Consider the following 14,589-nt stretch of genomic DNA (forward strand, 5'->3'; position numbering starts at 1 on the left):
AAAAACTATAATAACTCTGTATCTCCTTTAGATATTATTGTTTATTTTTACGTGGGTTATGTGTCAAAAACACATAACAAAATTTACAATAAAATATTTCTATGCCAGGTGTGGTGGCTCACACCTGTAATCCAAACACTTTGGGAGGCCAAGGTGGGCGGATCATGAGGTCAGGAGATTGAGACTATCCTGGCCAACATGGTGAAACCCATGTCTACTAAAATGCAAAAAATTAGCTGGACATGGTGCACGTTTCAGTAGTCTCAGCTACCAAGGAGGGTGAGGCAGGGGAATTGCTTGAACCCAGGAGGTGGAGGTTGCAGTGAGCCTAGATCATGCCATTGCACTCCAGCCTGGGAGACAGAGTGAAACTCCATCTCAAAAAATATATATATACACACAATAAACATACATATATGTATTTATGTACATATATATATGCATATATATATTTGAAGATCGTTGGGTACTTTATTTTCTCTTTAGATTCCATATACTTTTGGATTTGGTGTTTTTATTTCTTCAAAAATGCAATGATACATTTGAAAAACAGTGCATTAAATCTGTAGATTACATTGAGCAGTATCGATATCTTCACAATATTGATTATATAATTTTTGATTTTTTTTTTTCAGATGGAGTTAAATTGACCCACCTTGGCCTCCAAAAGTGCTGGGATTACTGGCGTGAGCCACCACACCTAGCCCAGTTATTTCAACAAGTACATGCTCAAGAGTGTGTTGTATAATTTCTATATATTTGTAAATTTATCAATCATTTATATTATTGTTTTATACTCTAATTAGATTTTTGTCATAGAAAGTAACCTATAAAATTTCAGTTTTAAAAAATGTGTTGGCCGGGCACGGTGGCTCAAGCCTGTAATCCCAGCACTTTGGGAGGCCAAGACGGGCAGATCACGAGGTCAGGAGATCGAGACCATCCTGGCTAACATGGTGAAACCCCATCTCTACTAAAAAATACAAAAAACTAGCCAGGCGAGGTCGCAGGTGCCTGTAGTCCCAGCTACTCGGGAGGCTGAGGCAGGAGAAAGGCGTGAACCCCGGAGGCAGAGCTTGCAGTGAGCCGAGATGGTGCCACTGCACTCCAGGCTGGGCGACAGAGCGAGACTCCATCTCAAAAAAAAAAAAAAATGTGTGAAGACTCTGTTTTTGACCTAACGGGTGGTCTATGAAGGGGAATGTTGTATGAGACATTGAGAAGGCTGTGTATCCTGATGTTGTTAAGGAGAGTTCTCTATACCTTTATTAGAAATTATTGTTTTTTACTGCCTTCTAGTCCTCTGTTCCCTTACTAATATTCTGTCTTGTTTTACTATTGTTATAGAAAGTGGGGTATTGAAATATCCTACTGTAATTATATTGCTTGCCCTGTGTGATTCAATTTTGTTGGTAATTTCTTTATATACTTCCCACACACACAAATACACATGTATAAACAAATTTATCATAGGTTCCCAGTGAATGAATCTATATATTGTTTAATGTCCTTCTTTGTCTTTCTGAAGTTTTGACTTAAAGTACATTTTATAAAATACAACAGTTTTTTACTTAAGATGTAACTTGTGTAATATTATTTTGACTTCTTCTGCTCTCATTTTGTTAATATTTACATGAAATTTCTACTTCCATTTTGCCACTTTCAGTCTTTTGTCATTAGATCTCAATTGACAATTATACTTGATTATGTTAGATACACACATATGTGAAAGCACAAAAGTGGAGAGAAAAAGTAAGCACTAAATAAAACATCCCTTCTTACATTGAATGTGAAGGAAATGATTAGATTCAGATTGACTAGGTTAGAGCTGATACTCACCTTAGCAACTCATGACTTCTGAGGCAGCAAAAAGTCCAACTGGGGAGACCTCACCCTTCCCACGTTTCCTTTGGTCACTGAAAGCCTCACTGTATTCTGTAGAATTTGCACAGCATTTGAAATCTGAGCTGATAAGTTTAACTAGGTGATTATCATGTTACACATTTTGGTCTCTTCTCCCTGTTGAAAATGGGTTGTGAACATGACTGTTGCTGTGGACTGCCAGACACCTAATGGACCACTTGCTTGTGTCCTGTCCTAAAAAGCCAATACCCAGGCTGGGTGGGGGGCTCACACCTGTAATTCCAGCACTTTAGGAGGCCGAGGTGGGCGGACCACCTGAGTTCAGGAGTTCAAGACCAGACTGGCCAATATGGTGAAACCCAGTCTCTACTAAAAATACAAAAAACTTAATTGGTCATGGTGGTGGGCACCTGTAATCCCAGCTACTCAGGAGGCTGAGGCAGGAGAATTGCTTGAACCCAGGAGGCAGAGGTTGCAGTGAGCCAAGGTCACGCCATTGCCCTCCAGCCTGGGCAACAAGAATGAAACTCTGACTCAAAGCAAAACAAAACAAAAACAAAAACTAATACCCAAATCCAAAAAAATGTTCCAACATTAACCTTTGAAAACTGCCTGTGATTCATGCTGACTCACACACCTCCCTCCTCCTCAACCCCCAGAGAATGTGCAAGAACTATCCAGTCTTAGGACACATGGCCAGAACCAGACATGGTGACATGCTGGGGTGGGGCCTGATTCACAGACCTCGGAACCCATAAGAAGGAATAGTAGAATCTGGAACTGAGGAAGCCCCAGCAACTCCAGACTTCACAACCCTTTAACAGGACTGACAGGAAGACCAAAGGCAAAGTTGAGACATCTGGAGGGTGAAAACCACCCTTGAACATCGGAATCATTGGAATTCCATGTCCACAGCCCTCTCCAAAGCATGGATAGAGAAACTCAACAAAAATACACAAAAAGTTCAGTAGACACCAGAGTTTCTCACTCAGGAGCTCATTTTATTCCTGGAGGATCATTGTGGGCAGGTGTAGGGGAATATCTTGAAATTGCATATGGCAGGTCCAATAGCAATAGACCATAAAGTAGATCTTATTTGTACATTAAGAAACTATGTTGGGCTGCTTGGAGTGAGGGGCTAGATCTGACGTGAGGCCAGAAGAAGCCTCGGCAAAGCTCACATGACCTTCATGCTCCTTTCACTCCAAAACATGAGCAAGGACTGTGCCCTTGCTTTCCATTCCTCAGGTGGGGACAGGAAGTGGAAACCCATGCAGACACTAAAGATAGTTTGTTTTGCAGGCACGGTAAGAAGAACTACAGAGGAAGAACCTACTGCAGATGTTTCCCAGGAGAAGCATCAGCAAAACTGAAAGGTAATGGGAGAATCCTGTGCCTCGGAGGGTCTTTCCCATGGTTCCCTGCTCAGTTGCCTTTCACAGGTCCCCTGATTTGCCCTCTCTCCTGACCCCAAGTGATCCACCTGCCTTGGCCTCCCAAAGTGCTGGAATTACAGGCATGAGCCACCGTTGTGCTAGGCATTTCATATAAATCCAGGGAATTATGGGACAGTTCGTAACCACCTGCCAGGGTGTTATGAGGATAAATTCACATTATGTTGTCTTTCCAGCACAGTGCTCTGTAGTGTGCTTCTGAGCACACAGCGCATGCTCCATAAACATCGCATTCATGCATGTGCGCATGTTATTTTCCAAATGCAGACTTACTCAGACATGAGCTGCCTTCTCCAGCCTCTGTAAAGTTTAAAGAACCAGCAAAGAATGCCATGTTTTAGGATAGTGATTGGTGGTTTTTATTTTGGACCGAAAGCATTTGTGTTGTGAGAAGAGTATGGGTTTAAGGAACTGTGTGCTGTGGCCCTTTGTCCAGTTGAGTGCTGTTGTTTGTAAGTGATCTAGGGCAAGTAGGGTCAGCATCAGCTGTGAATGAAGCCAATCCATGGACCCCTTTCAAACCTGCAGAATTGGCCGGGCATGGTGGCTCATGCCTGTAATCCCAGCACTTTGGGAAGCCGAGGTGGACAAATTACCTGAGGTCAGGATTTCAAGACCAGCCTGGCCAATATCGTGAAACCCCATCTCTACTAAAAATACAAAAATTAGCCACCCGGGTGTGGAGGCGGATGCCTGTAATCCCAGCTACTCGGGATGCTGAGGCAGGAGAATCACTTGAAACCGGGAGACAGAAGTTGGAGTGAGATTGAGCCACTGCACTCCAGGGTGACAGAGTAAGACTTCGTCTGGAAAAAAAAAAAAATGTGTAGAATCAAATTAGACTGGGGCTTAAAATACCAAATTAGTTCTCTGCACATTAAATTTAAAAGGCAATTCTAAGCTCAGTGGATCTCAGCTAATCACATTCTAGTTAGGATTAAATGGCCAGTTCAGCTATGTGCGGTGGCGCACGTCTATAATCCCAGCAGTTTGAGAGGCTGAGGCAGGTGGATCACAAGGTCAGGCATTCAAGACCAGCCTCTCCAAGACAGTGAAACCCCATCTCTACTAAAAATACAAAAATTAGCCAGGCGTGGTGGCGGCCACCTGTAATCCCAGCCACTCGAGAGGCTGAGGCAGAGAATTGCTTGAACCTGGGAGGCAGAGGTTGCAGTGAGCCAATATTGCACCACTGCACACCAGCCTGAAGACAGAGAGCATTTCAAAAAAAGAAAAAAGAAAAGAAATGTGGCCAGACACCATGTACCATTATATTTGCTTTCAGTATCACAGTCTATCTTCTAAAGAGAGACCTAGACTTTCTTCGCATTACCATAAAGAGTCTACTTAAGGCTGGGTGTGGTGGATCATGCCTGCAATCCTAGCACTTTGGGAGGCAGAGGTGGGCGGATCACCTGAGGTCAGGAGTTCAAGACCAGCTTGGCCAACATGGTGAAACCCCGCCTCTACAAAAATACAAAAATTAGCTGGGCATGATGGCGAGTGCCTGTAATCCCAGCTACTGGATAGGCTGAGGCAGGAGAATTGCTTGAACCCAGAAGGTAGAGGTTGCAGTGAGCTGAGATCTCACCGTTGCACTCCAGCTTGGACAACAGAGTGAGACTGTCTCGCTCTTGTGTCTTTGTGTGTGTGTATATATATATATATATTTTTTTTTTTTTTTTTTTTGAGACAGTCTCACTCTGTCACCCAGGCCTGGGTGCAGCCGTGTGATCATGGTTCACTGCAACCTCCACCTCTTAGGTTCAAGCAATTCACATGCTTCAGCCTTCCTAGCAGCAGGGATTGCAGATGTACACCACCACACTCAGCTAATGTTTGTATTTTTAGTAGAGACAGGGTTTTTTCATGTTGGTGTGGCTGGTCTTGAACTCCTGGCTTCAAGTGATCGACCTGCCTTGGCCTCCCAAAGTGCTGGAATTACAGGCATGAGCCACCGCACCTGTCTGTATATGTTTATCTACATATCTTATATCTTTATCTAAATCTAGAGAAAAAAGCATCCGAAAACACTTTGAAATTTGCTTTCAGTATAAGAGTTTATCTTCAAGTCAGATACCTGGTGTTTTTTTTTTTTTTTTTTTTTTTTGAGACGGAGTCTTGCTCTGTCGCCCAGGCTGGAGTGCAGTGGCTGGATCTCAGCTCACTGCAAGCTCCGTCTCCCGGTTTCACGCCATTCTCCTGCCTCAGCCTCCCGAGTAGCTGGGACTACAGGCGTCCGCCACATCGCCCGGGTAGTTTTTTGTTATTTTTTAGTAGAGACGGGGTTTCACCATGTTAGCCAGGATGGTCTCGATCTCCTGACCTCGTGATCCACCCGTCTCGGCCTCCCAAAGTGCTGGGATTACAGGCTTGAGCCACCGCGCCCGGCCGATATCTGGTGTTTAATTTTCTTATCCAAAATGTCACTACTTGAGCAAACAAAACAATAAGATTCTATTTCTGCCAGGTGCAGTGGCTCATGCCTGTAATCCTAGCACTTTTGGAGGCCAAGGTGGGCAAATCACCTGAGGTCAGGAATCCCAGACCAGCCTGACAAACATGGAGAAACACCATCTCTACTAAAACAGCAAAATAAGCTGGGTATGGTGGCATGGGCCTGTAATCCCAGCTACTCAGAAGGCTGAGGCAGGAGAATCACTTGAACCCAGGAGGCAGAGTTTGCAGTGAGCCAAGATAACGCTGTTACACTCCAGCCAAGGCAACAAGAGTGAAACTCTGTCTCAAAAAAAAAAAAGAAAGAAAGAAAGAAAAAAATACTATTTCTGTATCATGTGTTTGAAAATAAGAGCTCTAAAACTGAGGGAAGCTTTAAAAAGAATTATTTCTCATTTGCAAATTTGTGTTAAGGCCTTCAAGCTGAGGCTAGTTTATCTATGTTTTCATGTTCACCAGAATAAGAAAGGCCATTTTTGACTTGGCAATAAAAGACTCTCATGGCTTTAGTGCATTTTTGCTAACAGATGTGAGCAACAAAAACCAATTCTTTCTTTGAAAACATTAAATGCAGCAAGATGCAGGTCAGAGGATACCTCCATTTGTGTACTCTTATGAATAAAATGTAAAGGGCAAATAAGATTTTGCATTTATTGAAGTTTTTCTGTACATTTCTATGAATACAAAAATACCTATTTATCCTTTGAAGCCCTATATCTTTATTCTGTATGCATATGGAAAAAATGACAGCTAGATCTGTATGTAGATATAACTGGGTAGACAGATAAACACACACATAGGCCAGGCACAGTGGCTCATGCCTGTAATCCCAGCACTTTGGGAGGCCGAGGCGGGTGGATCACGAGGTCAGGAGATAGAGACCATCCTGGCTAACACAGTGAAACCCCGTCTCTCCTAAAAATACTAAAAAATTAGCCGAGCGTTTTAGCGGGAGCCTGTAGTCCCAGCTACTCAGGAGGCTGAGGCAGGAAAATGGTGTGAACCCGGGAGGTGGAGCTTGTAGTGAGCCAAGATCTCGCCACTGCACTCCAGCCTGGCGACAGAGCAAGACTCCATCTCAAAATAAAATAAAATAAAATAAAATAATAAAAACACATACATAAAGAATTATATGAGTTTGCCTATGTAGCTATTTATGTACACAAAAGATATTAACCAACAAACATTTTAAATTTCCCAGCCTACACTGAGGATGCAGATATAAACTTACTCTCACCTATATGGATCCATACCATCTCAGAATGGAACACAGCCATACAATGTTATGTTTAAACATCAACAAAGCTTCACGTTTAGGTGCATGGCCTGGGAAGTAAGTTTTTGGTAAAGCCATGTAAGACTCTAGTTTCAGCTTAGCATTTCAGGGCCCTGCTTCCCTTCTCACTGTATGCCTATGTGATTCACATTTGCCATTTGGGTCCTGCCTGGATGCCTTCACTTTCCCAATTTAGCTAATTGACTTATATCCATCTAAGCTGATCATTAAACTCATCTGGGCTGCAGAAGTTGGGAAGGAAAACGACCTCTGACCTATTTATTCTGAGGCTTCTCTACAGGACATATGCAATAATGGAAACTACGTTGACATACCTATGTTACCCATTTTCCCTGTATATGTTTATTTAGACACTTATCTTATATCTATATGTATTTAAAAAAAAAAAAAAAGGCTGAAGAGTAGGCCAGAGGTGATTTTTATTTTCTGTTCAGGCCAGGTAAATCCAATCAGCCATTAACTCAGTGAAGATTTATCAAATCCAAGCCACACACCAAAGGACGTTGTGCTAAATGTGAAAATGTTCTCATTACTGGGCACAAGGTGTTTTAAATTCAGAGTCTACTTACAACAGCCCCCTGGGTTCTGTTCATCCAGCTAGAACCCTGCAGACATGCCAGTGGGCCTAACGTTTATCATAAGGAGCTCTGGCCTGATTGATAAGAACCACCTTTGGTGCTTCAGTGCAGTGTCACTATCACCTGTTTGAAATGCAGCCGAGTAACATGTATCATTATATTTGCTTTTACTATCACAGTCTCTCTTCTAACAAGAAACCTAGGCTTTTGGCCAGGCGTGGTAGCTCACGCCTGTAATCCTATCACTTTGAGAGGCCGAGGTGGGTGAATCACTTGCGGTCAGGAGTTTGAGACCAGCCTGGCCAACATGGTGAAACCCCATTTCTACTAAAAATATAAAAAATAGCTGGGCAAGGTGGTGCGTGCCTGTAATCTCATGTACTGGGGAGGCTGAGGCAGGAGAATCACTTGAACTTGGGAGGTGTAGGATGCAGTGAGCTGAGATGGTACCACTGCACTGCAAGCCAGCGCAACAAGAGTGAAATTCCATCTCAAAAAATAAATAAGGTTTTTGTTTTTTCTGTACTGTGTTACTTTACTTAGCATAACATCGTTCAGGTTCATGAATGTTGTTGCAAACAACAAGACTTTCTTATTTTTAAGGGCGGAATAGCATTTCATTGTGAACATATGCCACATTTTTTTTCTCCATTCACCTATTGATGGACACTTACGTTGATTCCATACCTTAGCTATTGTCAGTAATCCATTTTTTTTCTCTTTTACCTGTTTTTTTGTTTTGTTTTGTTTTGTTTGAGACAGTCTCATTCTATTGCCAGACGGGGTTTCTCCACATTGGTCAGGCTTATCTCCAGCCCCTGACCTCAGGTGATCCACCCGCCTCAGCCTTTCAAAGTGCTGGGATTACAAGCATGAGTCACCACACCCGGCCAAAAGCCTAGGTTTCTTTCTGTGTAAGCCTAGGTTTATTTCTATGTAAAGTGTAAAAACATTTAAACTCATAGAAGCAGAGAGTACAATAATGAAAAAAAAAAAAATCCCCCATGGGGTTTTTTGTCTGGTTAAGAGAGTTTCTTCAAGATCTTTCAGGGATTATATTTTCTTTCATCTTCTGCATCCTCCTGTTTTTCAGCCAATGGATGAAAAAAGTTACAGAGAAAACACATTTGCCTTTTATCCACTTCCCTTCTCCTCACTATTAGTCAATGTGGTTACAGCTGAGAATAGCAGTTTTCTGGTAGGAAAACCACTTCTCAGCAATAAACTGAAAGAAAGTATAAATATTTTATAAAACGCTAATGGATTTTTAGGAAAATGAGCATGTGCATCAATAATGGTGGTAAAATAGATTCATTTTGTTAATCTCTATTGAGCTCCCATAATATTTGATCAAAAGCTAGCAAATATACAGCATAAAAGAAATATTCTAAATAAGAATATTGCTAATGGTTATTTTGTCAATATAAGTAAAAATATAACCTCACACAGTCTCAGCTATGCTTGTATAACATCAAATGCTATTTTATATTTAAAAATTTTATTTCATATAAGTATTCAATTTATATCACCCTCCTTTGCCATTTCAATACCTTCTTCACTTTATGTGAATGGAAAACAGGACAGCAGGTCCCAGGAAAGCACATGGTGCTATTGCTACTTTAACAATGATCATGAAGTAGCATGTTTGGGTGCGACTCACAAGTCAAACAGTTGTTTGGCTTAAAGTACTATTTTTCTATTTTTTTCTAAATTTACTGGTAATATAAAATTCTTCGCTAAGATGACTGTATCTTATTCAAATATGTTTTATGGGATTTCCTTGACATTTAAGTATGAATTATCTGGAATATTGAAATTTTCCACGAACCCAAATTGAGTAAACTATAGATAATTTTTTACTAAAAGCTTTTCTGAGGCAGAGTTAGATTTATAACATTTTATTGTAGTATGGAAGAAGTGTATTAACCATGTTTTCAGTAATCACTCTGAACACAGCATTCTCAGTTCCCAGTATGCACCCTGAGTCACCCAGGGGAAATTGGTATCTGTAAAGAGGCAGAAGGAAATGCTGAGAAAACAGTGCACAGCAATGCTTTCCACATGCACCTATTTGGGTCTTCATGTAATTAGACTGTTATTTGCATGGCTAGATACTTACTGAATTTAGTCATACTGTTTTTTAGCAGCTAATGGCATCTGTTACCTATTATTTTATACATCCGTTTTTTTGAAAAACAAATCTTTTGTTAATGTACTCTAAGTTGAGTCTACATTTACAATCTTCACTTTTTCAGTGTTAAAGCAAATCAGAGAAGAGCAATGTGTATATATAGTGCGAAGTTTCCTGCCTATCAAAATTCTTCCCTCATTGCCTTTGAAACCCTAGGAATTCACCTATAAAATACTCCCTTTGAATACTTTAGCCAGGATTTCAGATTTCAAGAGGTCAAAAACAATGATAGAGCAAAGCCAAAATCTTGTCTTTGTTTCTTGTTAGCCATCTGGCCATTTCCAAACACATGGCAATTACACCAAGCCATTGAAAAGATGTGATTTTGATTGATTTTATCCCATTTCAAATGTTTTCTCTAATTATTACATTGGTCACATGAATCTAAAAGAAACTATCTACATAACCAATCATACATTCAAGAAATATTCATGTTAAAGTGTTTACAGTTTAATCTTGAATTACAGTATAGTAGAATCCTCTGTAGTTAGAAGTTACTTACTTATAAATTCATTGTTTTAATACACATTGAAAACTTTCTTAAAAAGCTTTGTCACATTCTTTGTACTTGTAAGGTTTATGTTCCATATAAATTCTCGTATTTAGTAAGAGCAGAGGGGTGGTCAAAGGCTTTCCCACATTCATCACATTCATAGGGTTTCTCTCCAGTATGAATTATCTTATGCTTATTAAGGTATGAGAAACATCTAAAAGCTTTGCCACATTCTTCACTATGTAGATTTTCTGTCCAATATGAATTCTCTTATGTTTATTAAGGTCTGAGGACCGGTTAAAAGGTTTGCCACGTTCTTCACATTTGTAGGGTTTCTCTCCAATATGAGTTTTCTTATGTTTACTAAGGCTTAAGGACCAGGCAAAGGTTTTACCACATTCTCCACACTTGTAGAGTTTCTCTCCAGTGTGAATTATCTTATGTCTACTAAGGTGTGAGGACCGGTTGAAGGCTTTGCCACACTCTTCACATTTGTAGGGTTTCTCTCCAGTATGAATTATTTTATGTCTACTAAGGTTTGAGGATGAAATAAAGGTTTTGCCACATTTATCACACTTGTATGGTTTCTCTCCAGAACGAATTTTCTTATGTGAAACAAGGGTTGTGGAATGCTTAAAAGCTTTGCCACATTCTCTACATCTATAGGGTTTCTCTTCAGTATAAAGTATCTTAAGTGTAGTAAGGTGTGAGGACAGGTGAAAACCTTTGCCACATTCTTCACATTTGTAGGGTTTGTCTCCAGTATGAATTTTCTTATGTGTAGTAAGGATTGAGGATCAGTTGAAGGCTTTGCCACATTTTTCACATTTGTAGGGTTTCTTTCCTGTATGAATGATCTCATGTTTACTAAGGGTTGAGGATGCAATAAAAGATTTGCCACATTTATCACACTTGTATGGTTTCTCTCCAGTATAAATTCTCTTATATGTAGTGAGGGTAGGGGAGTACTTAAAGGCTTTGCCACATTCTTCACATTTGTTGGGTTTCTCGCTAGGATGAATTGTCTTATGTATAGTAAGGGTTGAGAACTGGTTAAAAGCCTTGCCACATTCTACGTATTTGAAAGGTTTTTTTCCAGTATGCCCTATCTCATGTCTGTTTGAATTTGAAAATTGATGAAAGACTTTCCCATATTTATCACATTGAAATATTTTTCTCTGGGTAGTTGTTAAACATTGGTTAAGTCCATTATAACCTCTTTTGTGCACCTTACACTCATCCGCACTTTCACAGACTTTTTTAAACTCTAAATTGCCATATTCACATTTTTCATATCTTCTCAGTATCACAATTTGGAAAGAATCTTGTAGGCTCTGCTGTGGACAATGGTCTTGGGCAAAATGAAAACACATAAGTGAAAGAAACAACAAAGATTGGAACAGGTAGCTTTCTGTCAATGTCCAAATCTCAATCAAAGATTATAATGTACACAAAATATTAGAGAAACATGGCCCCATGAAAAAAAATTTCAAAAGCAATATAAACAGCATATAAAGTAATTTTTAAAATTCTACATAAATTGAACAGGCCAGGGTTGGTGGTCATTCCTATAATCCCAACACACTGAGAGGCCAAGGTGGGAAAATCACATGAGGTCAGGAGTTTGAGACCAGCCTAGAGAACGTGGTGAAAACCTGTGTCTACTAAAAACACAAAAATTTACTGGACATGGTGGCATGAGCCTGTAATCCCAGCTGCTTGGGAGGCTGACACACAAGAATTGCTTGAACCCGGGAAGGGATGGTTGCAGTGACTGGAGATTGTATCACTGCACTGCAGCCTGGGCAACAGAGCAAGACTGTCTCAAAAATAAAATAAAATAGGCTGGGCACAGTGGCTTATGCCTGTAATCCCAGCAATTTAGGAGCCCAAGGTGTGTAAATCATTTGAGGTCAGGAGTTCAAGGTCAGCCTAGCCAACATGGTGAAACCCTGTCTCAACTAAAAATACAAAAACTTAGCCAGTCATGGTGGCAAGCACCTGTAACCCCAGCTACTCAGGAGACTGAAGCAGGAAAATCGCTTGAACCTGGAAGGCAGAGGTTGCAGCGAGTCGAGATTGCGCCACTGCTTCCAGCCTGCGCGACAGAAAATGACTCCACCTCAGATAAAATAAATAAATAAATAAAATATAATAACATTCAGTAAGTGAAATGGAAACACAGAAAACTACTGAAGATCAGAAAAATGAGGATGACAACAAGAAATATTAAAATAGCAAAAAATAAAAATTTTGTATATAAAAATTACAAAAAGTAACTGAAAAATTTCTTAAAAGAAAAAATGATGTAAACATGAAAAAGCTGAACAAAAAAACTAGGATATACACAAAGATATTTATAACAAACACATATATAAGTAAAATTTCAAAATTCACAAATAAGAGAATTTTCGGAGCAGCAATGTAGGCAGATGTAATGAAGAATTTTTGTATGCAACTTAAGTTAATTTTTAACCACTTTTAAATATATTGTTGGATCTTTTAGAGGTTTTATATAATCCCCGAAGGTACCGCTAAGAAAATATCTGTATAGATACACAACAGAAAAATTTTAAAAACCTGAAAGCAAAAAATAAATAAATAAATAAAAGACAGAAAGGAAAATGAGAGACAAAGATACAAGAATCAAATAAAACAAATAATAAAATAACATTCATAAGTTTTTCTCTTTCAGAAAACTATTTAAAATTATATATATGATTATCTTTCCAATCAAGAGAAATTCAATAAAAGGTTTATTAAAAATTTTGTGAAATCAAGATTTAACTTGCCTTTCTACAAGACTCAGTTGAGATCTAATAACGAAAAAAGACTGAAAGTGGCAAGATGGAAGTAGAAATTTCATGTAAATATTAACCAAATGAGAGCAGAAGAGGTCACAATAGTAATATACAAGCTACATCTTAAGTCAAAAACCCATATTTTATAAAATGTGCTTTAAGTCAAAACTTAAAAAGACAAAAACACGTTAAACAATATGTGGATTCATTCACTGGGAACTATGACAAATTTGTTTATACATGCTTGTATTTGTGTGTGTGTGTCTCAAATTAGGGTTTCAAATATATAAGACAAATACTAAGAAAACTGAATAAACACATAGAGAGAAATATAATTATAATAGGCTCTTTCAGTAACCCATTTTCTGTTATAATAATAAAACAAGACAGAATATTAATAAGGGAACAGAGGACTAGAAGGCAGTAAAAAAACAATTATTTCCAATGAAGGTATACACAACACTCCTCAATAACATCAGGATACACAGCCTTCTCAGTAGCTCTACAACTGTCTTCTTTATGGACCACCTGTTAGGCCAAAAACAAAGTCTTAACTCATTTTTTAAAGCTGAAAATTAATAGATTCCTTTCTATGACAAAAATGGAATTAGAGTATAAAACAATAATACAAATAATAAATTTACAAATATTTAGAAATGATACACAACACATATCTAACAACCACTAAGATAAATATTGATGACATTATGCAAAATAAAATGAGCCAGCCACAAACAGACAGATATTGTATAAGATCTATAAAGCAGGCCGGGCGCGGTGGCTCACGCCTGTAATCCCAGCACTTTGGGAGGCCGAGGCGGGCGGATCACGAGGTCAGGAGATCGAGACTATCCTGGATAACACGGTGAAACCCCGTCACTACTAAAAATATAAACAATTAGCCGGCCACGGTGGCGGGCGTCTGTAGTCCCAGTTACTCGGGAGGCTGAGGCAGGAGAATGGCGTGAATCCGGGAGGCGGAGCTTGCAGTGAGCCGAGATAGCGCTACTGCAGTCCGGCCTGGGCAAAACAGCGAGACTCCATCTCAAAAAAAAAAAAAAAAACCCTTATGCTCTTTGAAACAGAAAACAATGTAGTGTTTGAAAAGTGCCATGAAATGGGAAGAATTGGTAGTTGTTTCATGTGTAGTGAGATTTAGCTTTGCAAGATAAAAACATTCTAGTGATATGTTGCATAATAATGTCAATATAATTAATATGAACAAACAATATTTAGAAATATGTACTTCTCACTCTATCTCTCAGGCTGGAGTGCAGTGGCACGATCTCGGCTGGCTGCAACCTCCGCTTTCTGGGTTTAAGTGATTCCCCTGCCTCCTTGGTAGCTGGTATTACAGGTGCATGCCACCATACCTGGCTAATTTTTTGTATTGTAGTAGAGACTATGTTTCCCCATGGTGGCCAGGATGGTCTCGATCTCACCACCTTGTGATCT

General features: G+C 39.5%; 2 protein-coding genes across 2 annotated transcripts in view; one reads left to right on the forward strand and one right to left on the reverse strand.

Annotated features, from left to right (window-relative positions):
• The window catches only part of LOC101007196 (zinc finger protein 506), a 504,157-nt gene that overhangs the window by 179,183 nt on the left and 310,385 nt on the right, over positions 1–14,589 (forward strand).
• LOC110741838 (zinc finger protein 93-like) lies at positions 8,080–11,969 on the reverse strand. The gene is given in 2 exon segments (XM_021930296.2): positions 8,080–10,575; positions 10,578–11,969. Coding segments are annotated over 2 exon segments (1,287 nt in total). The 5' UTR covers positions 11,707–11,969; the 3' UTR covers positions 8,080–10,417.

This window comes from Papio anubis, chromosome 20 (assembly GCF_008728515.1).
Source record: "Papio anubis isolate 15944 chromosome 20, Panubis1.0, whole genome shotgun sequence".
Lineage (NCBI taxonomy): Eukaryota > Metazoa > Chordata > Mammalia > Primates > Cercopithecidae > Papio > Papio anubis.